Source organism: Corvus hawaiiensis, chromosome 2 (genome assembly GCF_020740725.1).
Source record: "Corvus hawaiiensis isolate bCorHaw1 chromosome 2, bCorHaw1.pri.cur, whole genome shotgun sequence".
NCBI lineage: Eukaryota > Metazoa > Chordata > Aves > Passeriformes > Corvidae > Corvus > Corvus hawaiiensis.
In genome coordinates, this window is record NC_063214.1 from 4,621,181 (window position 1) to 4,648,932 (window position 27,752).

The 27,752-nt window shown below is 41.9% G+C and overlaps 1 protein-coding gene and 1 long non-coding RNA gene across 3 annotated transcripts in view; both read right to left on the reverse strand.

Annotated features, from left to right (window-relative positions):
• Positions 1-11,798, reverse strand: part of GABRR3 (gamma-aminobutyric acid type A receptor subunit rho3) — a 34,806-nt gene extending 23,008 nt beyond the window's left edge. Inside the window, exons 1-3 of one of the 2 annotated variants that reach the window (XM_048295633.1) lie at positions 11,375-11,798; positions 7,691-7,815; positions 4,315-4,824 (exon numbers count right to left, since the gene is read on the reverse strand). In XM_048295633.1, coding sequence (XP_048151590.1) covers positions 4,315-4,442 — 128 coding nt within the window. In that variant the 5' untranslated portion in view covers positions 4,443-4,824; positions 7,691-7,815; positions 11,375-11,798. The remainder of the gene's footprint in view (positions 1-4,314; positions 4,825-7,690; positions 7,816-11,374) is intronic. The other variant, XM_048295632.1, reaches the window with a different exon arrangement.
• Positions 11,799-20,196: 8,398 nt separating this feature from the next.
• Positions 20,197-27,658, reverse strand: LOC125321191. Its single transcript, XR_007201478.1, has 2 exons — positions 25,358-27,658; positions 20,197-24,436 (listed from the first exon to the last, which is right to left on the reverse strand). It is a non-coding gene; the product is annotated as an uncharacterized LOC125321191 (long non-coding RNA).
• Positions 27,659-27,752: the final 94 nt, after the last annotated feature.

A 27,752-nucleotide genomic window follows, 5' to 3' on the forward strand; every position in this document is an offset into this window, starting at 1 on the left:
TTAACTGTTGATTCAAAGGGAGTTTCATGCATGTATTTGTTTACTCCAAATAAATCTAACTATTCATCAGCACTACAGTATTGTGAAATCACCAGCAGGTGTTTTCTTGAGTGCTCCTTCCCATGGTACCAATTCCATTAAAAAGCGGGAGAAACAGATCGAACTAGCCTGAGTCTCAGAAAAGCTTCCTGAGATCAGTTAAGATAGACTTTTCATTCTTACAGAAGCACAGCAAAAACACAGATCATATTTCAGTGGCCTGGCACTCTGGTCTCCTGATTGTGCAGATCTGAGCAGCACACCACGGTCTAGGGGTCTGAATACAGCCACTGATTCTACACATTCATGGTATGGCAGATGTCAGGCAGTGGTGTTTGAGAGGAAAAGCCCACACAGAATTCCAGAACCATTTAGGCTGGAAAAGACCTTTGAGATCATCGAGTCCAACCATTCACCCAGCCCTGCCACGTTCACCGCTAAACCATGTCCCTAGGTGCCACACCTACACATCTTTTAAACACCTCCAGAGTTGGTGGGTGAATCAATCCCCTTTATGGGAAGCCTGGTCCAGGGCTTGACAGCCCTTTTGGTGAAGAAATTTTGGTGAAACCATTAGCAGATGGTTTGGTGAAACCACTAGAAGACAGATGCACCTAAGGAAAGGAAATCTCTATTTACATCTCTCGGGTAGTAGTAACTAAGGGAACTCTGACAGATGCCTTGGTATTGGTACAGATCTGGGCAATGATAATTATTTATTGATCTCTGTGAGGCACATGCTCAAGAAACTACTGCTTTCAGTTATAGCTGTGCTTTCCATGACTGTATTCCAGGCAAGGTTTTACATTATGCAAATTAAATGGCAATCTATGATTACATTCCAAAAGAGGTCATAAAAAGCACTTGAAGTGTTTCAGCTCACATAGGGAATTCACTCTTGTTGGTACTTATATATTAAATTAATGGGAGCACTAACTTCTTGGCTGAAAAAGAGTGAGGAATACTGTTTTGACACTTCCCCACCCAATGCTGTTGCATGGACCTTGGCATTTGCCAGAGCTCTCAAAGAGCAGTTAGTCACTGTCTACAAAACCAAAGCAGCTAATTCTGAATTAATTAACAATGGACAAAGATGTGTCGGGATTTTAAAGACAAATTTAGCTGCTCCTACCTAGCCTTGAAAACCATTAGCAAATGAAAGGTAAAAGGTCTGCTCAAGGGTACTTAGACCATTTTTGGTTAAAGCATTTAATCACTTAATGCCATCAGTGTAGCTCCATAAACCAATGGCATTCGTGGGATTGATGTGGTTCGTGTCCCATCTGGTTGTCTTTACTTACCAGGCTATCCAAAGTTTATGCTGGTTCAAGGAGGAATCGGACAAGTTCATGGAAAAGAAATCCACTGAAGATCACTAAATCTGCAAAAATTACATCCAACACAGGATGTTGCTGGGGGAATTTGGTGACTTGATACAGCTGTGAATATTAGGGGAAAATATCTTGTTTGCCCTGTCCTTATTCATCCAAGCTTGTGCTTGCAAGCCCTTGTTATAAACTCAGTATAGTACGGGGATCCCTGGAAAGATCCTTCTTGCCTGTTCTTCTGTTTCAGAGCTCTGCTAATGATATGGTAAAAGTCCTTGTAGGAAACTAGAGAAAGGTTATTTTCCCTAGCACCCTTTCATATGCAGAATGAAACTAGGTAAGTTTATAAAAAGAACACTATTAAGGTTCCTTGTATGAAAAGAATACCCTGGATGTCATGGCCATAAGTTTCTTCCCAGTGCTGTGTCCCCAAGATACTCTGGCTACTACTAAATCAAAGGTATCCAAAAGGTAGAAGTTACAGAAATCTTATTCCAAGGGGAGTCTGTGGGGTTATCCAGCAGTGTGACCTCTTAGATGTTTTCATACATTTATCAAGTCTTGAAGCCCAGATAAATGAAATAATCAAAATTGCACAGTTCTCTCTCACACACGTGAAAATGCATTTCTAATTGTTCAGTAACATCAGCAGTATGTACTGTCAAAAAACCTAATATTTTGACAATCAAATGTTTTGTTCTTTGCTATAGGAAATGGACCATGACAATAATCGCTTTCTCATGTACTTTTGGTTAATGCTTTAAAATCTTCTTTACAGGAGAATGCAGACAAATAGCTTTGGAGGGAGAATTGGGTTACTCTATTAAAACAGTGGAACTTGTAGGTTAAGTAACATTTTCACATGGGATTCTTTTTAAAAGGCCACCCATTTAACCAAGGCCATCTGTCAGCCGTGTCCTTGATAACCCTAGTGCTGGCTGAAAGATTTTCCCCCAGAGAGAAAAAGGTGGAAAGTCAGACCCTGTTGCAATGTATCGGAGGATAATGCAGCCTTTAGAACAAAAGCAGAGAATGAAACGAAGAGAAATTAAACACATTTGGATCCTCTGCAGAGAAAAGCTGATTTGCAGCTGTTAAGCTTTAGGATCCCCTGTGGCTCAGATTCTGCAGTCTTCTTCCTGGTTCAAAATCACCAGGACCTGGGAAATGAGGATGTGGGATGCCAAAGGATGCCTTACGTAAAGAAAACTGCCACACCAGGCAGCACCAGATGAGAATGCAGTGCTAGCATTCCTCCTTGTTCCTATTCTCTCTTTCTGATAACACACTTGTGCCTGTCTCACAGGACTGTCACATGGATCCATTGCATGTACCAGCAGAGATTTGTGACGATGGAGAGGACACTGTGCTAACACTGATATTGCACGAGGATGTTCAGCAGGATACCACAAAATTTCCTGTCTCCTACCACCAGGTTTTCCTCTTGCTTTGTGATTTTTTTATGCCAATGATGGAGCAACTGCTCTCAGCTATGGCAGAACAGGATAAATGCAAACAACAGCAGCATATGCTCCTTTCTTAGCACAGACAAAAGTGTACCAGCTGAGCTTAAAAGAGACCTTCCTTGCCACTACCTAAAATACAAGGTATTTTACTCTGTTTCCATTAGATTCTTAACTGCTTCCTGAGACTAGCAAAGCACCAGATTAAACTTTATGTTGATCCTGGGGCTAGTTCTGTTTATTTTCCTTTGTTGTTACAAATAACTGTGCACCAGCACTCCGTTTGAAACAGCCTGCTGAAGAGCCATTCTTTTCATGAGCTTTTGGCTTGCACCAAACTTGGACCCATAACTTCGAATAGAAACTCAGAAGTACTGAGTGCCACAGCACCTCTGGGCACCTCTGTTGTGTCATCCGTTACCTTGCATTGCTAAACAGGATTTTATCAAGACATGCAGGGTTCCAGAGGCATTTCACTGCTGGAGCACTGCATGAGAAGTGATACACGAGGTTAACAGCTGTACACCTGCTGCAAAGCATGCAACTCGAGGAAAAAAAAACACAGCTTAAACACATCAGAGGAGCCCAGATATGTTAACTTTTCTTCAATATGTGATATTGTGCAAATAAACTATTTGTACACTGCTCATTTTAGGGGGGGGGGGGGGGGGGCAAGCACATTGAAAAATCTAAGTTATATCTCTTCTCCTTCCTTAAATGGAGCTAGTTATTTCCAAGAAAGAGAATTTTTCTTGAATTATCACTGGCAGCCATTGGTCTGTTTACACAGTATTAGATTAATCTGGAAACAGGTTGAGAGACCTGACATGGCAGATGTGAGCTGCCTTCATAGGGGAAAAGCACTGACACTTTGCCCAGAAATGTACAGGTAAAAACCTCTGTATTCATTTTCAACCAGCTACTCAACTGGAAAGACTAAGAACAGAGACAATCTTCAATGTCTAAAAGCATTAAGTATATTCCAGAAAGGGAACACTCTGTGTCATCACTACAAATAAGGTGTCATTTACCTCATTTAGTGCCATTAAAAAGTCTTCTGTATCTTTATAGTGGAGCCACCCTGCTGTTTAGGTAATGGAAGTCACTTTGTGACACTGGCACAGAACTTTGGAAGGCATTTCTGCTTCTTATGATGGGAGTTACAGAGCAAGAATACTTGAAACATCACAGCAATAGTCTGGTAGCCTTGTATCACACCAGGTAAAAGAGCTGCGTGTGGGTGTGAGTGGGTACATAACTGCATATATATGAAACATTCATGAAATCACAATATGAAATGTCTGGTTATGAAAAATTAATTAACAGTTCACCATTTCTTTGTTGGGAACACCCTATCAAAACTATGCATTCTATACAGCCAGAAACTGGAAGAACAGGACAGTGAACCAAAGTGGTGTGTTGAAAGGTAGCTGACAGCATGAAGTTTACCAGATGAACACAGACAGATAAAGTCTATTTCTTACCTGTTATGTTTTCTTGAGAATGACATTTGTTGCCGACGGTGAAGACGGTGATGCTGACTGTGAGAACTGTGTAGCACTGCTGTTGGCCATAGGCAGGTGAGGAACAGAAGTTTCATGACCAGGACCATCTCTTCCAAAAGAGAAATGCACCTGATCACCCAATCCACCTTGCTGACTTCTTATTTTTAGTGTTTTTACCGTTTAGAAACAGCATAGCACACAAAAGATGCACGAGAAGCAAGGCATCACTGAAGAGAGAAGACAGGGGCATCCCAGTTCTGATGTCCTCACCGAGTTCCCCTCATATTTTGGCAAATCATAAATATTCCCTCAGCTCTACATCCCTGCAGCATCTGCTGTCCAACCAGAAGCACCTTGTTTTCAGCACTGTGGTAGGCAGGGCAGTTTGCTTGGCCAGGCTGCTTTCCTCTGATCCATTGCTGCCACTCTTTCAGCAAAGGCGCGTTTTTAAATTCTCCATCACCCACTCAGTAACCTCTTCAACATAGCCTGTGCAGGCAAAGTGATGTCAAACATTTAATCCCCCTTAAATCCCACACAAAACCATACAAAAATCTGCTTTAATGACAAAGGTCTCTAAATTAATCTTGCTCTCTATATGTGTGTATCTGCTCAAAATCATCTTCTGCACAGATCCAAGCTCTTTTGTTAACTGGCTACATTGCCCTGTCTTCCCAACCATTAACATCAATTCTGGCTCTGCGAGCTGCCAGCATTTTGTCCACACACACACTTCCTTCTGAACAGGACAATATGACAGTACAAGCCCAAACTAAAACTGAACTCCTGTTTTGATATTTCCCAGTACCAGAAAAAACAATTTTCCCCCTCTCCTTTTTTTTTTCTTCTATTTACTAAGCTCTGCAGCTATTTAATTCATCCTAAATTTACAAGGTATGTGCATGTCTAAGATCCAGCATCATTCCACCAACTCTAATTTTATCTTTATCTCATTTAGCCTGCCCTACCTGTTCAATAGAAGGTTGAATTGCAAAACATTTTATTAACAAAGTGTTGCTTAAGCAATAACTTGCACATGGCAGCTAGAAATGATGGTAAGATTTCTTAGGGGCTTAAAACCGGGCAATATTGGGGACACATCTTAGATTGATTTAGGCACAGTCAAGTTTATCCTTTTCAAGCCATCAGCAAGTTCAGTCATTATTAAAACTGATAGCATACATTTATTTTTCTTTATCTAGAAAATCAGAGATTTGAACTTGAAAGTTTAGGAAATGGAAACACCCCATCTAACAGATGCAGGAGTAATTTGTGTCTCCTAGGAGGAGGCTTCTTCCTAAGTAAGACAAACGCAGGGATAAAACCAAGCCCAACACGGTGTCTGCTGAGACTATTAGCACCCTGGGACAATAATTCTGTGATGTGGGCATCTACCTTCTCAGAAGCTCCCTGAGATTCCCAACTAACTTCACCTGGGCCAAGAAATAATTCTCAGATGCAAATGATTTCCAGGTGGAGGTTACTGCTGGACAGCTAACTCCCACTGCTAGACTGAATTTGGTGGCCTAAGATCAAAGGCTTTCAACCCTACCATCCACCTCATTCAGCTGTTTAATAGTTTAATCCTCTCCTGTTCAGCAAACTTATGGAAGATCATTTGCAGCCTGGCCCAGGGACAGTCTGACAGTGCTTCTGGTGTATTCCCAGGGTGGCATTTCTAGACACAGTAAACATGAGCTGCAGTTAATAAGACCTGTAACGGGTTCCATTAATTTTCACTATCATTTGGGTGGGAAAAGGAAAACAAAACAATAACTCTAATGAGAATTTATTCCACGTGGAGATAAATTCGAGTTCCTGAGCCAGTCTGGTTAAGTTCCCTAGTCTCACCCAGCCCACTGATTAAATTATATATGAGAGAAAAACCAAGAGCCTCCAGATCCTCTTCTTTCCCCACCCAAGCACAGGCCCAACAGTAGCAGCAAATGAAATAAAAAGCAAACTATACTGCAGGCTGTGTGATAAATATGTTACCACATTTCTGCATGTCTGGCTACCTGCACATCCATCAGAGATAACTCATTTCCAACCATTTTCCTCAGCTATAAAAGAATAACATTTATATACTGTCTTCCCTGCTAATTCTAGTTCCCATTGTTTCCAGATACTGCAGAGAAAGACGTGTTTTAGATGTTAATACAACCCTTAGCTGAAACCACTGGCTGTTATCCCCACTAAGCAGGAGACGTGGAATGGGGAGAGAGAGGATGGTTGCTGAGTTTATCCACCAAGAGCTCTGTAGGGGACCTGTGGTTACACCATGTCATGCTAATGTAGAAACGTGTTGATTTTGTGTGCTGACCTCAAGGAAGTCAAAGGAGTCCATTAAAAATAAACAAGTAAAAATTGCTTTGTGGATTTCTTTTCCAGTTGGAAAAGGGAGCGCTGAGAAGCCCTACTCCAGAGATCTGGCTTTGCAGAATGACTGGCATGCCTCTGGCCAAGCTGCAGATGGATGTCCCTCCCTCCAGGACCAGGGAGTTTTTAACAGAGACACAAGAAATTAGATGGTGTTTTCCTTGAGCTGTCAGCACCCCACTGCTTTATTACTCCTGTCTGTAGCAACAACTTTACCACTAGGCTGTGCTGCTGAAAAGACTGCTTCATGGAGGATTTCCAAAACATGCTGAATGTTCCTTTGACTATCCCTGCTAAAACCAGCTTTAGTCAAAAAAAAAAAAAAAAAAAAAAGAGCTGGATACATTGACATATTCCACCACCTTCACCCATCTGATGTCATAAATATACCATGGGAGGCCTTGCCCAAGCACACTGAAAATCTAAGCTCTACCCCTCTCTCTTAGGGCATATTTCCAGAAATAGTCTAGCCCACACACGTGGAGACTCCAGGAGGAACTCCTGCAGAGGAGAATCAAAAACACTGCTATTGATGGGCGTGAATATCAGTGGGGGCAAATCCACAGCAACAGGGTTTCCTCATGCTGGACCTGTTTTTATTTCCTCTGGGGAATGGAGCATTACACAGAGCAGATTATAATATCACTATAAATTACCATTAAGAAAACAGGTTAATCTCCTAAGCATTTGCCAGTAATAAATTCTAAAAGGATCCCTCTTTGGAGAAGAATAAAAACAAGATAATACACTTTGCTTGAATTGGGCAAGTTGCTGACCAGTTCCTGTGTTTTAAACATGGAGCATTGTCTCTCTGCTATCAGTAAAATTATTTCTTTAAAATTATCTGTAGCCTATTAAAAGTCTGCCATGCTTATCTTTCCTGGACAAAACCCAGCACATGGTAACAGTGCATCAGCTCTCTAGAACAGTTTGCAAACAAGCAAGCAAGGAAAAGAAGCAAAGGTGAGTACACCACCTGGTATCAGAAAATGAGATGCCTTCTTTTAGTCAGCAAAATAAAACATCCCTTCTGGTAACTGCAATCTGGAACTGCAGATCCCTCTCCACCACAGATCACAGAGCGAAGCAGACTGACAACCACTATTATAAAAACAAGAACAGAAGAATACCAGGGATGAAGAAATGCTTCAGAGTATGGAATTTTGCAGAAAATCTGATCACACCTAAAGGCCATTTTAAACATGGAGATGAAAGACCACAGCACACACTAGCACTTTTCAATCTGTAAATCAGCTGCAGCGAGAAGAGATGCAATGTGGGATGGGAAGTGTAGGTTTACATGGCATGTATTTTTTTATTCTCTAATCAGAGAATGAAATACAAAGAAGAAAACATTAATAAGTCTCCTAAGAGGCACTCACTTCTTATAAACAACCGGCAAATCACAAAAAGCAATTAACCACATCCATGACTGTGAGAGTGTGAATGCAGTACAGCAGCACAGGAATAGGCAGCATTTAGCTTTTCTATGGTAACAGACTCAGTGCAGAGCACTTACCATTTGTATCATGGTGACTTACAAAATTAATGTTAGAATTAAGGACAGTTTTTTGTCCTGCTTATATTAACACAAATGACAAACCAAGTTTCCAGAATAAGATATCCATTTACATTTCCCAACAGGATGAAGGGGGAGGAAAGCAGAGACTGAGAATTATGATTCCAGTTTGCAGATCTCAGAATAGAGCAAGTGCCTCTTCTTCTCATGACAGAACAAGCACTTGTTATTTTTCATTAAGGTAAAGTGCTGTTCATTAAAAGTACAGGTCATCTAAACAACTGCATGAACACAGCTGTCATGTGATATGAGGTCTCCTTGGGTGTCCAAGAATCCATTCAGAAATAGGGCATGGGACCTGTACAAAGTTTGCAGCTTTTGAGAGCAGAGCTGGACAGTTTCCACTAAAATGGCAAAAGACTGAAGACCAAATTCCACTCCTGAGACTTGTCCAGTTTCTTATTGTCTCTGTCCACTGCCTACTCATTGGAAGAAGTATTTTAAAATAGTGTGGGATCCTGACAAGACCATACTCCACCAAAGGCAGGTGTATTTTCCCATATAAAACAGCCTCTTAATACCAGGCTTGAACAGACTACTCTGTTTGGTACAAGGGTCTTTCCTGCTCTTCCTTCAGTTTACAAAACTCAGGCTTCTCTTTGCTCTACAGCTGTGTTGGCTACACACTTTCTTTGTACAATCAGACATTTGGTTTGAAAGAGTGACAAGAACAACAAAGAAAAACCACACACTTCCCTGACTCTGTGCATTCCCCATTTCCAAAGCCTCTAAATCAGGGATTCTTTCCTTTCATCATTTTGCCCTGGACAGGACAATCACGGAATTAATTTCATCCCTAAATCCCCTTACTACATCAACAATTCTGAAAGTAGAACAATCAGTTTTACTGCCTCTCGTTAAGGAACATCTGCATCTTGAGGGTGATCTCTGGCAAAACAAGCAGCCACATTCTTCCCATATTTTCACTTCTCAGAGCCTCTGTGGCAGAAAACTTTGCCTTTCTGCCACCTCATGCTGACCACAGGCATGGGATACAGCTACCCTACTCCTGCCATGTGTGTCCATTTTCCTCCAGGAGCAGCTTCTGGAGTTTGTTTCTTTATTTCTATAGGTTTGGGGGTTTTTTTTAATCTTTTCGCCTCTTTCCTGAGAGAGGGAGGATCAAGGGGATGACCCTTAAGCCCCAGCAATTCTCAGAAAGGGAGTGTTTGCAGCAGCACAGTGTATCCCCAAGAAGAAGGCTACTTTGCCATATGTATGGCCTGAACACTGTGCTTCAATCCCAAAAGCAATATACGCTGCATGAGATTATTTTTTTCCCTTATTTCCTCAGCAGTCTCTCATCAGTGCTTACCAGTCAGATCCTAACTGCTACCTGAAGTTCTTTTGGCTCATTTCCCCCCACAGACTGAAACAAAACAATTCAGCAACCGTGTTTACTCTCTTCTTGCTGCCAAGCTGATGTTTATTAAGTGTTTTCTCCAACACTCCCTGTTTGCTGTCCAGGAGTCAACAATATATCTCTGATGGGAACTAATTTATGAAATGTATTGCATCTCTACAAAGCTCCTTTCTGTCACCAATGAACATGAGGAGGAAAAAAAATGTTGAATAGTGGAAAAAAAATAGGCCTTTCAGCTTTGACACGGCAAACTTTTTCATCTTACAGTGACAATAGAGACAGATTTATTGATTAAAGTCTGATCTCCACAGGTCACAAAACAGCTTCAAAAGCCATCAGTCACAACTCTCAGTGGCTGTTTTCCAGACTTTTCTTTCCCATTGATATCTTCCAGAGAAACATATGTTAACATCACAGACCAGGTGCTCATTCCAAACTGGGAAGCCAATTTTTACTACATGAGTTGTACTCTAAGGAAATATATATTCAAGTTTATATATATTTGAGACTTAAGAGGTGGTAACCGTATTTGTGTTTTCTAAGGCTTTATGACTTCTGTTTTCCTAGTGGCTGACAAAATAATGTCGTTCTAAAGCAATAAACATCTGAACAATTCACATTTAAATCTTGAAGGAGAGAGAAGCTAAGTGACGGAACAGCAGCAGAGAAGGTTGGTCAGAAGTTTGCTTATAGAATCACAGAATGGTTTGTGTTGAAAGTGACCTTAAAGACCATCTCATTCCAACCCCCCTGCCACGGGCAGGGACACCTCCCACTAGACCAGGTTTTCAAAACCTCAACCTGTCCTTGAACAGTGCCAGGGATGGGGTATCAGCCCAGCTTCTCTGGGAAACCTGTGCCAGCGCCTCACCACCCTCACAGGGAGGAGTTTCTTCATAAAGCTCTAGTACTTGTCCAAGCTCTAGTGCTCCTGTTAATCATTTCCCTGTTAACAATAAAGATAATGCCCTACAAATGTCTGGGTTGGGAGATACAATACAGGTGTGCTGGCTATGGCATGTTCCATCCCTAAAAGATATGTAAAGTACAGCTGAGATCCCCAACAAAATGGAGCAGCTTCACAGCAAGATCACCCTGCTGCGATGCCTTCAGTGCAGAAATCCTGATCTGGTAATTGCCTTCAGGTGCAGGAAAAGCTGTCAGGGATTCTAGAATGGGTCAGTATGGGTTTCTGTAAGACAAAAAAAGTCTTGGAGAAATCCAAAGCAACAGGTCTTCCAATTCTGCCTCCTCACCCTTCAGTGACAATATGGCACTCAAGACCAACCACCTCTCCTTTTGTCCCCTTTTTACTTTCATGGGGAAAAAACCCCAGGGTTGCTCACTATTTCACAAACCCCTTTGTTGTCCACAAAAATCAGATTCATTACCCAGTGTGCAACACACTAATAATTACACACTGAGAGAGACACTGATGTTTACTTCAGAGCTGTACAAGCCTGGCTGCTCCCTGGTATTCCACAAATCAAGCACCCCAACTATCAAAAGTCTTCAGTATTTATACATATTAGCAAACAAATGAATTAGTGTTCACTGGCTACAAGTTACATAGTTCTCTTATTAATTAGCATTCTGTCTTCTCTTGGTTAATGATTCTCTCACTTCCAATGCTAACTGATCCATATGCTCGGGCCTTCCCTTCTTTTGGGTCGGTGGTACCCGAGTCAGTGGTCACCATCTGCCCCTCCCAGGATTACCTTTTAATCAGCTGGAGCTGATTTCAGCAGAATTGATGAGTCGGCTTTATTGGTTTCTTCCTTATCTTGTGGGTTCTGACAAGTGTCCTTGTTGTCAGTAAATTCTGCATTCTCTGTGTCTGCTATCAGTGGCGCATCCTTCTTCTCGAGCTTTGTTAACCTGCCCCTACATCTCAGAGCATTAAAACACGTCGAGCCCTAAACCTAAACAGGACAATTCATTTGTCTTTCTAACACCTTGGCAATCACTTGGCGCTTGCTCTCTGTTTCACGGATTAAATCTCCTTTCTTCTTGAGTACTCTTGAAAGATTACAAAGATCAAACATCAGAGAACATCTCTTCTTAATAAAAATGTTACATGTTCCACATTTTGCAACCCTTTTCCAGCATACGCGGCTAAACCGCGGAGACCCCCGCAGCAGCGCCCTCCGGCAGCGCGAGCCCTTGCGCACCGACATGGCGGCCGTTCCCGCCGAGCGGCCGCGAGATGGCAGCGCCCACCGCCCCACCCGCAGCCGCGCCGGCAGCCGCGGCTCGGGGCTCCCTCTGGCAGGGAAGGGAAGGATGAGGGCGGAGATGCCCTGTCCCGCCCGCGGCTCCGGTGGGGAAGGCGGTGAGGGGCGAGAAGGGCTGGGGAAGGTGGGGGGGAAGGAGAGGAAATGGCCGCTGCTGGCGGCAGCGCAGGGAGGGCGGCCTCTCAGCGCACCTGAGGGAGCGCGGCCGCGTGCGGAGGGCGGTGTGGGGCGAAAGGCCAGTGGGCAGAAAGTATAAGATGATAAAAAGCGAAGGGGGCAGCAGCGGGGGGGGGGGGAGGGAAATGCGATTGTGAAGCTGGCCGAATGTTCAAGAGGATCCCACATCACGAGTCCATGTCCAGCAGCCTGGTGTTCCTCTAAATACCTTCCCTGATGTTCCTTACAGCCCCTTAGCACAAAAATAAAACAGGTTATGGTGACTGTAATCGTAATCCTTCAGTAATCCTCGGTATATTTTATGGTGCAAGAGACCATTGGAAGTCATTTAAAGTTGAAATAAAGGTAGCAGCTTCACAAAGTATGACAAGAAGGTAGGAAGGGGAACAGAGGGAGTTTAAATGGAGTTCCCGGAAATGAGACCAGGAGAAAAAGGTGAAGGCCTTCATTAGTAAGAAATGAGCACAACCCCATACAAATAATTTAGTATTGGGAATAGCCTATTTAGTTTATGTACATTAAGAATGTTTTAGTTCTTGATAGTACACAGGAGGGGTCTGCTCAGGAATGGTGTTCCTGGCCACAGCCTGAAGCAGCAGCATCCATAGCAGCCTGCAGTAGGGAGCTCCACAGCCTCCTTACCCAGCGCAGGGATAAACACCTCCCTCCTTGTACCCATCCTGAACATGCTGCTGCCACCACCTCTTAGTGCCATTCTTTGTGCTTTGTTTTGATCCTTATTTACTTGAGGATTTCTTGTGTTGGAGACCTTACATACTTTAATCTATTGACTGCAATAGGTCCCAGTTTCTCCAAGTCCTTGTAATTCACGTTGGGCATAGGGTGACACAGGCCCCAGCCCAGATGCTGGGTTGTGCCGTCGGGCTCAAACACATCCTCCACAATTGTATAACCTGACCCAGGCACGATGTCCTAGTAGCGTATGGCCCCTGCCAGGTTACATAAGGTGACACACCATCTGCACTGACATCTGTGACCTGATGCAGGTGGCATCACTCTGCAGCACATGTTAAGAAGGGGAGGAGGCTCCTTACAGCCCACGTCCTTTTTTTCACTTTTAATCTGATCACCTTAGCACAAGGCATTCCTAGCGACTATGTTGGCGAGGGCCAACACAGCAGGCATTTTGCCCCCAAACTTCAAAAGTTGTCAGGTGTGAAAATTCTTCAGATAAGAAATGCTATTTTGCTTGCCTCCTACTTTGTTAGTCCTGAGATGTCACGTCTAAGATTTTCCAACAGAGTGGAAAAGTAAGAGTAAAAAAACAAGAGTAAAAAAAACAAGAGTAAACAAAGTTTTGTTTTACAGGTAGTGTGGGTCTGCCAGCTATTAAATTACAGCCTGTTCTAGACCTACAGTGTTCAGAAGGAAGATGGTAAATTTGCTAGGTATTCCTGTGGCAGTCACCATAGTGTGTGGACTTGGAGAATATGAAGAAGAAAAAAAAAAAAAAAAGCTTGGGAAATGCAGAGCTACTCCAGCACCCCGAGATGGCAGGAGTGTGATTAATACTGTTTTGATGGAGGAATGTACGTGCAAACTCTGGCTGAGACATTTCCAGAAGTATGAGCTAACGGAGACTTGACCTTGGGTCCCAGTCAAAAATGAGGCTAATTTTTAGGGGCACTGGCTTTATGCCTCTTTTTGAATAAACACTGAGTTGATTAAAACCTGTAGCAAAGCCCTGGGTTTTATAGGCTCAGGGATTCTAAGAAACCTCTCTAGTATTTCTGAAGTGGATTTTTTTTTTCCTGTAACGAAGGAGCTTCACTCAGCACACGGAGAACAACGTGCAGCTGTTATCAATGCACACACCACTGCATAACTCACTTGATCAGCAGGAGATATCTCCCAGCCCCAGAGCAGGCAGAGTCTCCAACACACCCAGAGTTAAGGTCAGCAGCCTCAATCCACACCCCTCGACTCCCAGCTCCACCGGCGTCTCACAAACACACCCCACTGACATGTGCTGATGGATTACTGGAGGTGTGGGTGCCTCTCACCAGTGGTGACAATGAGGGCTTTTATTCATAGGTGTTTGTAAAAAAGATCACACTGAAAATACGTGTGGTGAGAGCCATCCCCATTTGCATCATGTGAGTCTCATCCCGCTGCACCCCGGGAGCTCTGAGCAAGAGGCAAGAAGCTCAGGGCTCCATTTTGCAATTTGTGAAATGTCAGGGAATGATTGTCTCACTGAAAAAAAAAAAATCATTTATCTCTTTTCTGCTTTTCACAATGCTGCTGCTCCCTCTTTGTTTTTCAGGCTGCAGATCAAGGTGTTCAGCAATAGAGAAAAGTGTAGAGAGTCCAGCATATCACGATTCAATGCAACAGAGAGACGGAGTCAATTATTAAACCCTGGGCAGCCTGCAGGGCTTTCAGCACTGGGTAAGGAAAGCTGTTTGAAAAGCTACTTTCTCTCCTGCAGCATTAAGTGAACATACATAATTTGTGGGTTTTAGGGTATTTGTAGTTGAGAGCTGGGCAAACATCATGCTTGGTGTCCATAGAATTTCCAGCCCTTCTGTTGTCAGTTCCCTGATCCTGCAGGATCTTAACTCCAGTCTGTATAAAGCCAGTGTAAAAAACCCATATATTAACACAAACATTACTACTACAGCAGGAATGAGGTAGGCAGCTATATCAGTGCTGCTAAATTCTTTTCCTTACTAAACTTTAGATCACCAATGCTCTGATATGAAGCCTTATCTATAGGAGGAAAATACAGGGTTTAGAAAGATTGTACTTCATCACCTAAAGTCAGCCTGAAAGTGCAGCTATGCAAATTGAAGTAAAAAGCAGTCATGAAGCTTTACATCCACTCACAATGATTCACACTTTTGTTTACACTTTGAACATCCTCTTTGCCTTAAATTTTCTCTCAGGGACATGTGTTTTTACAAGACAATTTCTCACTTTCATCTTCTCCTGCCCAGAACAGAGCTACTCAAGTAAAAGCTGTAACTCTCAGCAAGCCCTACCAAGTATAGAAAAGGATGAAAAGGATTAGGTGGGGGGGTGTTATTACTGGCCTTGTCATCACTGAAAATAATGCATTTTCATTACACTGGAATATCCTAGTTTTTCTAAGATCTTACACAAGACAAAGGGATGATTTGTACCACACAGGTAAGAGAATTCAAATTAAAATAGGCAGTATAGGTCAGGATGCAACAATAGTCATGCCGAAGTAAAAGTTCATGAATCATCTCCAGTTGTTTTACACACTTAGTGTCAAAACAAAACACATTTTCTTTTTTTCTTTTTTTTTTTTTTTTAATATGAAGAGAGAGTAGTTGTTATTCATGTAAAAAAACGCAGAGGAGAAACAAGGGATTGTCAAAAGTCCATTTTACCCTTTCTGGTGATGGTGGGAGACTTTAAAACATTCTAAAAGAGCAAAAACAGCGTTTTGGCCACTTTCACAGCTGATGTAAAATTCCACTTTAGCCCAGTGGATTGAGTAACAGACTGTAAAGAGAAAGGGAAGAGAACAAATGCAAACACACTTGGACTAAATAGGGACATACGTATGCCCAGTAGAGTCAAGTATTCCAGGCCAAACTCACTTCCTATTTTCTTTAGTACTGAATTTTAGAGATAAAACACAATGGCTCACAGTTTTTATTGGAGTACAAGAAGGAAAGTGATTTTCTTCATGTCCTCAAAGCCCCTTTGTCTTAAAAGTCATGATAAAAATTAGTCTTTTTAACCCAGGTAAGTTTCAAAAGACTTCAGTCAAGGACCAGCAGCAGATCAAGATCAAAAACAGAAAATACAATTTTCATCAAAAGGAAAAGCCTTTCTGGAGACTGAACTGGGCTGATGGAAGAGGCTGTTCTCACAAGTTTCTGATATTAAAGGGTTTCTACCATGAAATGAGTTGTTAAATAAACACCCATCAAAATAACAACACCTTTTCTAAAGTTACTTGGCTGTAGGGATTAATAAAAAAAAAAAGAGAAAAGAAAAGAAAAGAAAGTGGTGTTCTACCACAGATAGTTCAGCTGTGAAGGCTGATCAGGAGAAATGTCTCTCAGAAGCTGAACTTCTGATGGTTCTCCTGATAAATGGAGGAGTCTTTCATTCAGAATTTTTTCCTAAATTTAGTCTGGCCTGCAACCAAGACACAATTACTCTACCAACTTCATGAGATTGCCTGCCAGTTAATAGCACAGCACATCTAATGAGAATTGAGAAGTCTGGGGCACGGTTCCCTGGAATTCTTCAGACTCCATGGTCTTGCAAACACGCCAAAACAGCTCTTAAACTTCCACCGCAAGCTTTCAGTTCCAGCGGGTTTCAGGAGGTTGAAGTGTGGGTGAAAAGCCAGGGGTGTTTTTGTTGTCTCTGTAGGAATTGCACTGATTACAAATCAGTTAAAAGACCCATTCTGGTTTTGATTTGGAGTGGAATTTTGATGCTGGATGTTGCTTGGATCTACATGTCTTTCCCTGTAGGCTGGGGGTACCCAAGACCACTTGCTCCAGCATCATCTCCTCCTCCTCAGAACCTTGCAGGAGTCTCTGGGACAATCCTGTGACCAGACTTGCTGATACAAAGCTGCCATTCAACTCTTGCTTGAATGCTTGAATCTTAGCAGTTCTCTCTCCTAGTCCCACCCAAGACCATTACTATTCGTAAAATAAATGCTATAGTCAACCCACCAAGGCTCAGAAAAGCCAGGATGCTTGGACAAAACTCCCAGGAGGGGGATGACAGGCATACTCTGCATCTGGACAGCAGGCAGTCGGAAGTGATGAGCCAACATCACAGAATGGTGGAACAGAGATCACCAGCTCAAATGCAGGGTACAAGAGGATGGAGAAACTGCATCCGTGTCTGCTTGTACCTGCAACAGTTAGACTGAATGGGGCTAGGAGAGGCAGAATTTGAAAGGAAGAGAAGCACTACAATTGGAATTGGCAGCTATTTTGCAGAGATCACTTTTGAGAACATTTGAATTCCCTGCTTTGATGATAGAAGTTTATCTATCCTTCCTTCTTTCCTTCCTTCCTTCCTTCCTGTCTGTCCATCCTTCCTGGCAGTTGCTCCTTGCTGGCCGTATGCTTCTGTCAGGTGTTTTATTTGCACAGGCTACCAATGGTTCTGAGTGTTTGAAAAGCCACGGGAGGCATCGCTGCCCTTCACTCCTACTTCATTTCTGCAGTCAAGGAGCAGGCAGCTCCCAGGCAGGCAGGGAGGAGGGACAAGACTCAGGCCAGGCAGGTGTGGGACATGGAGCAGCACCCTTAGGCTGTGAAGGATCATTCCCTGGAAGTAACATAACCCCTCAGCAGCCACAGAAGCACCACTCACTCTAGACAGGAAGATGTGCCTTTCAGTGAAGGAAAAGTTGGTGAGAGGAACAGCCAAAGTCTGGCATCTCTGCTACTGCGCCTCTGTTAAACTATGAAAGGCCTGTTAAACCTCTGCAATTAAGACCTTGTATCCTCTTTGTACCATTATTCTTAGTTGCAGTGAGGCAAATTAAGCTTAAGGGTAATGCTTCAGTTTTATCTCTGTCTTTCTTGTTTAAAAGAGTAAAGGCCCTATATAAATGTGCTTTTAATGTCCAGGTTACTTACTGGCGAGTTTGGATGTCCACAAGACCTTAACACAAAAAAATTCTGTGTCACAAGCAAAAGAGGTAAAGAAGTGCTTCTCAGAGAAAAGCGGATGAAAGGGACAGCTGTAACATAAAAATCTGGAGAATATCACAGAATGAGAGGTTCACTTTGGAGTGTATCCTTGGTACAAGCTCTCTTGGTGATAGTGTTTGTTTTTTAAGCTGTTCTTAATTCCTGAAATGAGTCATGGTAGCTCTTACTTGATCAATGGCTGGTCTTATGCTGCAGCATCACCATGAAAAGGAGGCAGAATTTCTACTCCCTCTAAGGAAAACCACAGGTGTTTATTTTTCTTTATTGTGAAGAGCAGATGGAGGTTCCAGTATCTCACAGTCTGGCCATCCCACTGTCTGTACATGAGAGGTTTGTTAGTTGTTCTTGAAACCCAGTAAAGCAGTTATTTTCTAGTAATTTGTGATCTGGTAGATGTTGTTCCCAGCTTTCAGAAGATTCAGTTTTCTACAAAGATGTCAGTTGTGCTAAGAGCTTGGTCTTTGCAGCACCTTAGGGGAAGGTAATCCATTTTGCACTTAAACTGTCCCCCTACCTTTCCATTTCCTGGTGTTCTCTCCATGGTTTTAAATGGCTTCATTTTCTTTGCTTGCAAGTGCTCTATTTTTCTAATCTTCGAAAAATTGCCCTTCCACACACTCTACCTTTGTGATTTTCAATAAATTAGCTGGTGACTCCATGACAACAAAATCGATCATGTCTCCTCAGGCTGTCTCTGTGGGTCTCAGGCAAGTTCATGGGACGTTGTCTTCTCTGACAGTTCGTGTCCTGGTTTTCCTGCAGCATCCTTTAACAGTGACTGCTAAGTGAAAGGAGACATTTCTGGTGCTGTTTTACCTGATTGTTCTGCCACTTTCATGAGTATCTGCTTCCCTGGCTGTCAATGATTACGCTCTTTTTATCCTATTTACTTTACAACTTTAAATTTTCAAGTTTTGCAACTTCCTGATTGTTTTTTCAGTGTCGGTGTTCCTACTTGCTTCTCACATTTTCTGAGATCATTTATAGCCATTAACTGTTCCATGACAGAATGAGTGTCTAGCTGCAAACCTGCAGTAAGGGAAGAAGAGCAGCCATTCCTGATGTTCAGCTCTTCAGCCAAACCTGTATCTTAAGAGGGTTTTAAAAGGTATTATTAACATAGCCTGGATACTCTTACCTAGTAGGATCTAGAAACTATGAAGGTGAGCAGACTACCAAAATACCTACTAATTAGCCCAAGCTGCCTGCAGTATGAGTGGAATATAGTCTGAAATCATTTGGCTTTGGGAGGCCTGTAAAACTTGCTCAACTGTTTCATTAACTGCCTTGTCACTTTTTGAACCACAAGGGATATAGCTGCTATTTCTGCAGATAGCAGGAATCCAGTGTTAAAGTCAAGTCAGTAGCTTGGACTAAAATGAGGGGTACTTGTGTGGAGCACAAGGAGAAAGAACAAAGTTTGCACTGTCTGAATGTAGACCAGAGAACAATCAGATTTTCTCAGAGGTAATGGGCTGAGCTCCTGCAAACTAAGGTTGAAAAAGTCCTTTGATTTAGAGTTAGAAGAGGAGCCATGCCCAGCAAGGTTCTGTCTCCTCACCCCCTACGGAGCCATAAATCCTCTAATCCCACAGAGGTAAAAAAACCCCAAAGCCCCCAACTCTACCAGTGATTTTAGTCTGTCCTTTCTTCTGAAGGGACTGTAAGTTGTTCAAAATTCTGTTTGCAATCAGCTCAGCAATATTCTGCCTGCTCCACACACACGGGAATTCTCACCCACAGCCACCCTGCAAATTCCTTGCCACTCGCTGTGCAGCTATCAGCTTCTTGGAGCTCAAAATAGCTCCCCAGCGTCACATCTGAGTGGCTCCCCTGCTCCCAGCTGACATTCCCAGCCCACAGAAATCTCAATATTCCTGTGCAGCTCCTTGGTTCGGGAAATCTAGAAATAACATGCTGTTTTACTATTATCTTTGCAAGTTTTGGTGACTCTTCTGGAGATAGTAAAACCAGGAGAAAACTCCTGCATGTACAACCCTGAAATTCAACAGTTTATGACCGTGCTTTTTAACTGGTTCATGGGCTCATTTGTCACCATGGGGTTAAGTCCCCAGGATAGTTGGTGCCTCACGTAAGAGGAGCCTGGATAATTTGGCCATAGACTTAGAAAGGTGGCTCTAATTTCGACTAAAAATACATTTGCATTCCTTCTGCCTTATTCTTAACCCCACAGCTTCCCTCTCAAAGAGGCACAGCCCTTGTGCACTCCTTTCTCCCTCGCCCAGACTTTCTTTACACAACCCTGTATGCCTCTTTCCCAGCTCCCACTCTCTCAAGCCCCATCTTTCTTCCAGATTTAAGTCCCCAAAATCATCCAAAACTTAATTGATTTCTCCTTGTTTAGGCAAAGACAGAGAAGATTTCCAAATTTGAGGGTTGTATTATATGAAGTGCATTGGTAGGTAAGATGCTATATTAAAATAAGGTCACAGAAAGACAGTTTTATTCCATTTGCACTAAAGTTTTCAATTTTTTTGCAGTTCTTTTTTAACCAAGACAGGTTTCTTTTTTAAAAGTCGTTAATTACATTAAATACTAAAGTACATTATATTGAATCACACTAAATGCAATGGAATAAACCTTGTTTATTACCAAGTTAATCACAAAGTGTTACTTTTACCCAGATTTAATCTGGACAGCATATTTTCAGTTTCACTGTCTCAGAAGCTCAGTATAACACAGAATTTGCTGTCTACTTAACAAACAAACAGGAGTAAAAGGCTAGATAATCATGATCTTGACATTCCTTCATGTTTCACATCTTCTAGACAGAGATGCTGGGGATCAGTTTTTCCCTTTAAATTAAAAATCAGAATAAGCTAAACAACCACCTGACTTTTCCCAGTGTTTGGTTTGGAAGGACTAACATAATTTGAAAAAGCTGCTTTAATGTATTGTTTTGTTGGTTTTGGGGGGTTTTTTTAAGTGCTCTTGCCCTGTCAGTAGTTAGCAGATCCAAGTAGTTTTAACTGGATATGTTTTTCTTTCTCCTCTGTTTACTTTTTCCTATTGCACAGCCAACTCATAGTTGGCTGCCAGTTCATTCAAAGCTGTTCAGTATCTTTGCAAGCTTCTAACAAGAAAATATATTTTCTTCACTAACTGTTCTTGAAGAAGGTGATTTGAATTATTAAATGTTCTTCAGGTCTACTTTCCTATGGTTTATGAGCTCTTGCTAGCTTCAGTCATCTGGAGAGAAATGAGGCTTATAAGTCTCCAGAAAACAGTATTTATTAGGAGCTACAACAAGCCACAGTAGGGATATCATTTTGAAACCAATAATTATAAAAATTTTAGGTTAAAATATTTCTGTAAATTATAAATAAAGTCCATTGGGATTTTTTGAGAATGAAAATATTTTTCCTGGAGAAAACATTAGTGATACTGAAAGAGCTGTGTGTTGCCTCTGGGGACCCATTTTACTGAAAGCAAAGATGGGGAGGTGACCAGCTGGCTCAGAGACATTGAACAGGCTTAGAAAATCCTGTTCTTGATGTAGCTGATTTTGGCAGTAGCTTGAGAAGTCATGGTGTGATCTGGTACCTTTTCTCACTGGCCAGCCATGACCACAGATTTTCCATTTTCCAACTTTTTGGCAGAATTTGTAAAACTCTTGATATCTGAGAGTACAGTTGCTGAAAGCTGGAATCAAATGCTGCAGGCACTGAAGAGTCTCCCAAGAGCACCATGCATAAAATGCAAAGGAATTATGTGTACATATCTGTAAACCCAACGTGTGCTTCATCTTGCTTTTCTCCTGCTGTGAACGTGGTCTTCCTCTTTATCCTTCAGTACATAATTATTATTTTTGAGTGTGCATTTCCTTACCTATCAGGGTGTACCAGCTTTGGCTCTCACAATACATTTCATATTAGCTGTCCTCTGTGTTTGATATATCATTTTAGGAATACAATTATTTTTTGCTGACATCTCCACCACTTTGATTCATATAATGAATCAAAACCATTACAACAGGAAATAATTTATGAAACACTAAACAAGAAACCCTCCCCCACCAAGAGCTGACTAAGACAGGAACAAAAGGAGTAATCATGGGTGATAATTGCATTGTCTCATTCCATTTTCTTCTGAAACCTTATTACAGCTGTCCCAAGAAAACATGCATTATCCAATCCAAGTAATGACAGAGCAATTCTAAAAGCTAATTGTCTATAAAAATCTAGCGTTGATCCTTTACTCCTTGGAAATAGGAAGGTGATTGCATTGGTGTGCCAATTCATGGCCATCGTCACTGGGTCTCACATCCAACTTCAGAGTACCAACTTCTCCCCTTCATAAGGTGTTGGAAGAACAAAAACCCATTCAAATATTGCAGAGAGACCATTCCAGCACAGAGATGACTTCTCATTCATCATGGGTCTATATCTGAGAGAAAAATGAATGCAAGATCCAGTGGCTAAAAACTGAAGAGAAATTCTGTGGCCTGGAGCAGGAGGATTATCCTGGCACCTTCAAGCTTTAAAATCCTTTAAACTGATACCCTAGCTAGGAAAACACTAACATCTCTTCAAGCATTCCTTTCAAGACACAGGAAACTAGAAGGAGAAAAGGAAACAAATCACAAGTGGTTCCACCCAAGTAATTTTTTGGTGCTCCACTGACCATGTTTCATGCCACAGGAGTTACCTCAGATGGCAGTAGCGGGGTTGCTCCAGTGGGTCTGATCAAAGACCAGACCTGGAAATTGTCTTCACTCAGCAAGTCTTGGCTTTGCAGCTACTGCAAAAACAGCAAAAGAAAGTGAGAAGAAACATTTCTGTTCACCAAGGGGAATGAGGACACCAAAGATAAGGGCTGAAATGCCTTCTGACTGAAGTTTAACCCTGTGAAAGAAAATGCATCAACTCTGCTTGGAAGTGGATAAAGAAAGTCCTAAGAAAGGAACATGAAACAATAACTCAAATTAGCCATTGTTGTTTCCACAGGTTTTGTTGGGGGTCTTGTTGGTTTTTTTCTTCAAGAAGCAATCATTAGGAGACTAAATTTGGACACCAGTCTGCCACTTACTGCTTCCTCTGCTACTACCATGGCCCCAAGCTGATGGTACAACAGCAAGAGGCCAACAGCCAAAATGGATTAGGAGTTCAGCTGACATCAACGTATCTCTGCTGAATTTCTTGCATCACATGAATGTCTTGGTGAAGATCAGTACAGATATTTAATAGTGACTTTTCTGTGTAGACAGTGTTTAATAGGCCAGAAACAATGCACAGGCATGCTGTACCGTAAACATTTTACAGCAGAAAGAACCAACCAGGTTCATCCCATGAATAAGAGGAAAAACAACCCTGAATTCAGCTATTACAAACATCCTAGTAGAAAAATGCCACCATTATTCATCTTTACAGATAAAAATATGGACTGATAAGTATAATCCCCCTTTTAGATTACAATTCAAGTCTGTTTGGTGCTGAGGGAGAAGTTTCAATCAATGTAGAAGTATGTGAGAAAATGGTATCTAGGAGTTTATCTTAGTTGAAGGTAGATCATTATATATATGCAAATCATTGTGTAGCAAATAGAAGTTACAGATTATTAAAAATAAAAAAGAAACATGCAGTTTCTCAGTGATTTAGTGAAATGCTGTACCCTGAGCATAAGGGCAAGTGATGCTTTTATGCGAGAGAGTAGCACATCTCCTACTAGCCCCAAGATATGAACAAGTCATACTCACAAAAATAACCAAAATTATTATTGGTCATCCAAACTTGTTTTGATTTGGTGTGGGATTTCAATCCTGTGCCTTTAAAAGCTGGCAGTTTAGCAAAAACATCAAGCTGCATAATTTCCCACTGGCTAGAAAAATACTGCTGATGATCTCTCAAGTGGAACTGAGCAAAAAAGCTTATCTCATGCAAACAGTGAGTGGTGTATTTTGGGGGGTTTTTCCCCTCTGTGTTACATAATAAGAAATCAGGTGTGTTCTTCACTTTTCTTGGAAATACTGATTCCTCATTTCAACTGCTGGTTTTTAAGAACTCCCTTTAATGCATATATTGGTTATAGGAGTGAACATTAATCTGTAAAAAAGGCCTAGAATTTGATTACTACACACTCAATGCAGATTAATGAATCTGCAGATTCAGCTGCACAAGATCCCTGTGCTCATCCCTCAAGCAAGGATGTTGATAAATGAAAAAAGCCTGGCACATTTATCCTGGATGTTTCAGGTTGTACTGCACAAACAGATGAAATGGAGCCCAGAACAAATGGACCATCCCAAACCCACCGTCCCTTCCAGCTCAAAACCCACAACCTTTAAAGTCAGTGCATCTCTCAGCTGGTAACTGCATTTTTTTTTTTGCCATAACAAGACCAGGTGTTGTTCACAATGGCAGAGCTCAAAGTGATGCACAGTGAATTATGTAGACAAATGAGAAGCCTCTCTATGCTGCTGCCATTATGGGGTCATTTTTGTTCACTCACCTGGAGGAAGGGCTGCTTTTAATTCTTCCCTTCCCTGCCCTTTCCTGTGTTCTCTCTGCTTTGTCCATTAGCAAAGGGACCTCCCTGGTTGTGCCATTTTGGAGCTAGCACTCTTGAAAAGCCAGTTCAGAGATGAGAAATTTCAGGTACAACTTGGTAAATCCAGAGGACGCTGGTGGAAGCTGCTGATAGGATTCCAGTGTTCATCCATCTACTGCATATGGAATATAAGGAAGAGGAGCCAACTCAAAGATTTCTGAAATTAATTACAGTTTTCTCCAAGTAAACAAAAACGATTTTTTTTTCCCTGATGAGTGAATTAACTTCTTCATAGTCTACATTTTTCAGCAAGTGAATCTGATGGGGTTTTAATGTTCTTGTAAAGCCAGGAAAATGTATTAGAAATTGCTAACATTTATTATGTTCCTTGGCAGAATAGTTAGATACTGTGGTTAAAAAAAAACCCCTACACTGATTGTCTCTCTTTAATAAATACTTCTAAGTAAATAAATGGAGCTTAACTTATTTACTTAATACTATAAGTAAATAAATGTTGAACAACTTAAACAAAAGATAAACAAAATAGTATTTCTGCAAGAAAATAGTGTCCAAATTTAGCCCATGCAATTTTTGTCAGAAAAGAGAAGCTAAAATTAACTCAAGCTAAACCAAGGCTCTCACATACTTGTCATTTAGGAACTCTTTCAGTGACATGCGGTCAAAGACTAGAACTGACAATTATTTCAACAGAAAAAAAGAACAAAACGGAGGTTAGAGGACGCGTTATTTATTGTGCTCATCTGACAGCCCAAATGCAATGAGATGAGGCAGAAGTGCCCAGGCACTGTTTACAGGAAGAATCATCTCTTGAAATAGATTTTCATTTCCCTTTGCTCTGTCCTAATTAGAAATGTCAAATTTCTCTGCAGAAGGAAAAAAAAAAGGCATGGGAAAAGTTTTTGCTTCCTCCTCCTCCTTAGAAGATGAAAATATGAGTAAGAATTGAAATATCTGTCTGCAATAAATGAATGTTTGTTTGCCAGCCTAAAATTTATTTACATTTTTGAAAGTGTGGAGTGCATTGTTCATAATCTAGTTAGTTCATCAAAAGTATATTCAGATATGAATTCTTTACCTTGGAATGATGACGAATCTGTTATCCAATGAACTTCACCTGAGACACCAGCAAACCAGGGAGACTTTACACAACGCTGCGTGTAGAAAGCAACAGGATAGCTGAGCAGTGCAGGAAAAGTGGCATACACAAGTTGTTCATGGATACCAAGGCATATCATGTTTCTGAAAACAATAGTGGAAAATTAATTTAATATAACAACACAACTATTATGGCGGACTTACCACTGCACATGGTATAAAGGAGCCACAATAAATGTGTTTCACAAAACCCCCCAACCCACAGCAGTAGTTGTTTAAAACCGAGTTGACTTCTCCTACACCTGTGGTGCTGGTTATTTTTGTTGGTTGGCTGATTTGTTTGTTTTTCTCCTGATTTCTGCTCTTAGATCCAGGAGGTTCCCAGATCCTCAGGCCATGTGCACTCCAGCTGGCTGACAAACCCTTACAAGAAATGTTCTTGTTCAAACGTGGTCCTGTGCCATGTTGGAACAGGATGTTTCTTCTCTCCTTTTTTCATTTCAAATTGTTTTGTGAACAGAAAATTATAAGGACATTTAGTTTTCAAAACATTTCTGTAAGGAAATATGCTGCCTGTGTTTTGAGAGGGGTGCAGTGACTCCAACAACATCAATTCCAGCTCGCAGCTGCGTTTGGATCCCAAGTCCTTGGCTCTGGGTGTGTGTCAGGCTGCCAGACAGCTTAACTTCCCCCAGCAAAATGGGAAGCCCTCCTTGGCTCTGCTGGCTGCTCATGAGAAGGGGCCATGGCTTCATCAAGTCCCTTGCTCAGGGCAATCCACGAGGCTTTCAGGCAGGCTTGGATTACACGGGAATTCATCTAGCTCTGCATGTTTCGTGGCTCAGTAAGCAAATCTGGGAACAAATTGATGGTTTAAAATAAATTTTGCTTCTGATGTGCCAAATGGACCACTTGGGTAGATTCCTAAATCTGAATGTCTGGCTGTGGAGTACCACCCTCTGAGGCAGCTGAATCCCATCCATCTGCCACCCTCCAGCCCACAGTTTAGCCCAGAAGTTGCATTTTTCTGAAGTGCACCCCATCCTAGGGAGTTACCATGGCAACTGAGGGACTGACTGGAAGATGCCGATCCTGCTACAACTCCGCTTCTGTCAGGATACAGCTAAATCACTAAAGGTCTATTTTATGATCTTTATTGTAAGACCTAAGGTGATTAAAGAGCACAGGTCACACCTGCACAAACCCACCCCGTTCAGAGCTGTTACTCCCGTATCAGTGACAATTCCATTTGTTGTACCAGCCTGTTTACTATTTTGAGAAAGCCCCAGAAGCACTCAGTTTTGCTCTCGCACAGCTCACCAAGCAGTGCAGCAGCAATGCCACTAATGGTTTACCAGGAAACACATGTGCTCCCTCCTCTCCTCAAGAGGTTAATGTGAAGCTGCCAGTGTGGAGGAATTTGTTACAGACTAAGTCACCTCCTATTTTTAAAAGGTTGGTGGAAGAGGGCTCACCTCAGAAATGTTAAAGGCTCCAAACCCTGCTTTTATTATTAGGCTGATAAGGGATGATAGGCAAATTGTTTTCTCATTCATGCCCAATTTCTCAATCTTTTGAAGAGGAGTTTTGATGTTGGTGTCTCTCTCTGTAAACTGGCTCTAACACCATTTTAAAGCTGAACTGTGTAAAAGCTAAATATGATCACCATTTACGTCATCCCTGAGGTGATAGCTGAGCACTGTCAGAGGAGCATGGCAACATTTGACTCAGAGCCTCATGTCTCAATGGTTGAGCATCCCATTTGCTCTCTGGCTGCCAGAAAACTTGGTGATACAGCTCAAACCCCTGGTGGGCACAAATCTGGGGCTCTGCTGCTAGGCAGAAGAGATTCCCAGCCTCAGTTTCCCGTCTACTCTTTCTTCAGTAATATATCCTGGTGGATGTCCCACATTTTTCAGCCTGCAGTTTCACTGAGACACCAGCTACCTTCTCATGGAAAGGAGAAGAGCCTGTTTCTCTTCTAGATGTACAGCACAGCAGTTTGTTATCCTGCCTAGCTCTGCAACTTGGAAATACTTTGTTATAGCCATGTCACGTGGCCATTACCCAGCAACTCAGGAGGTCACATCACTCTGACAACTTTTAATGCAGGATACCCCCTGCATTGGGGGTAATGCAGGCACCTGGCATTGGAGCATTTCCCTGCAGCCCAGCTGCACTTCAGTCTTCTCTATAACATGCCTCTGCTTTTAGACTCTCTTTCAGTGAACCAAAATATCACTGCTGCATTGAAAATTTCCCCCTTCCCTCGGTCTTGTCTTTTCATTTATCCTTACCTTCTTTACTTTCAGCTGCTTTCTGCTTCCCAGGGAATGAATATGCAGAGGGAAGTGCAGACCTTTCTCCTGCTCCTC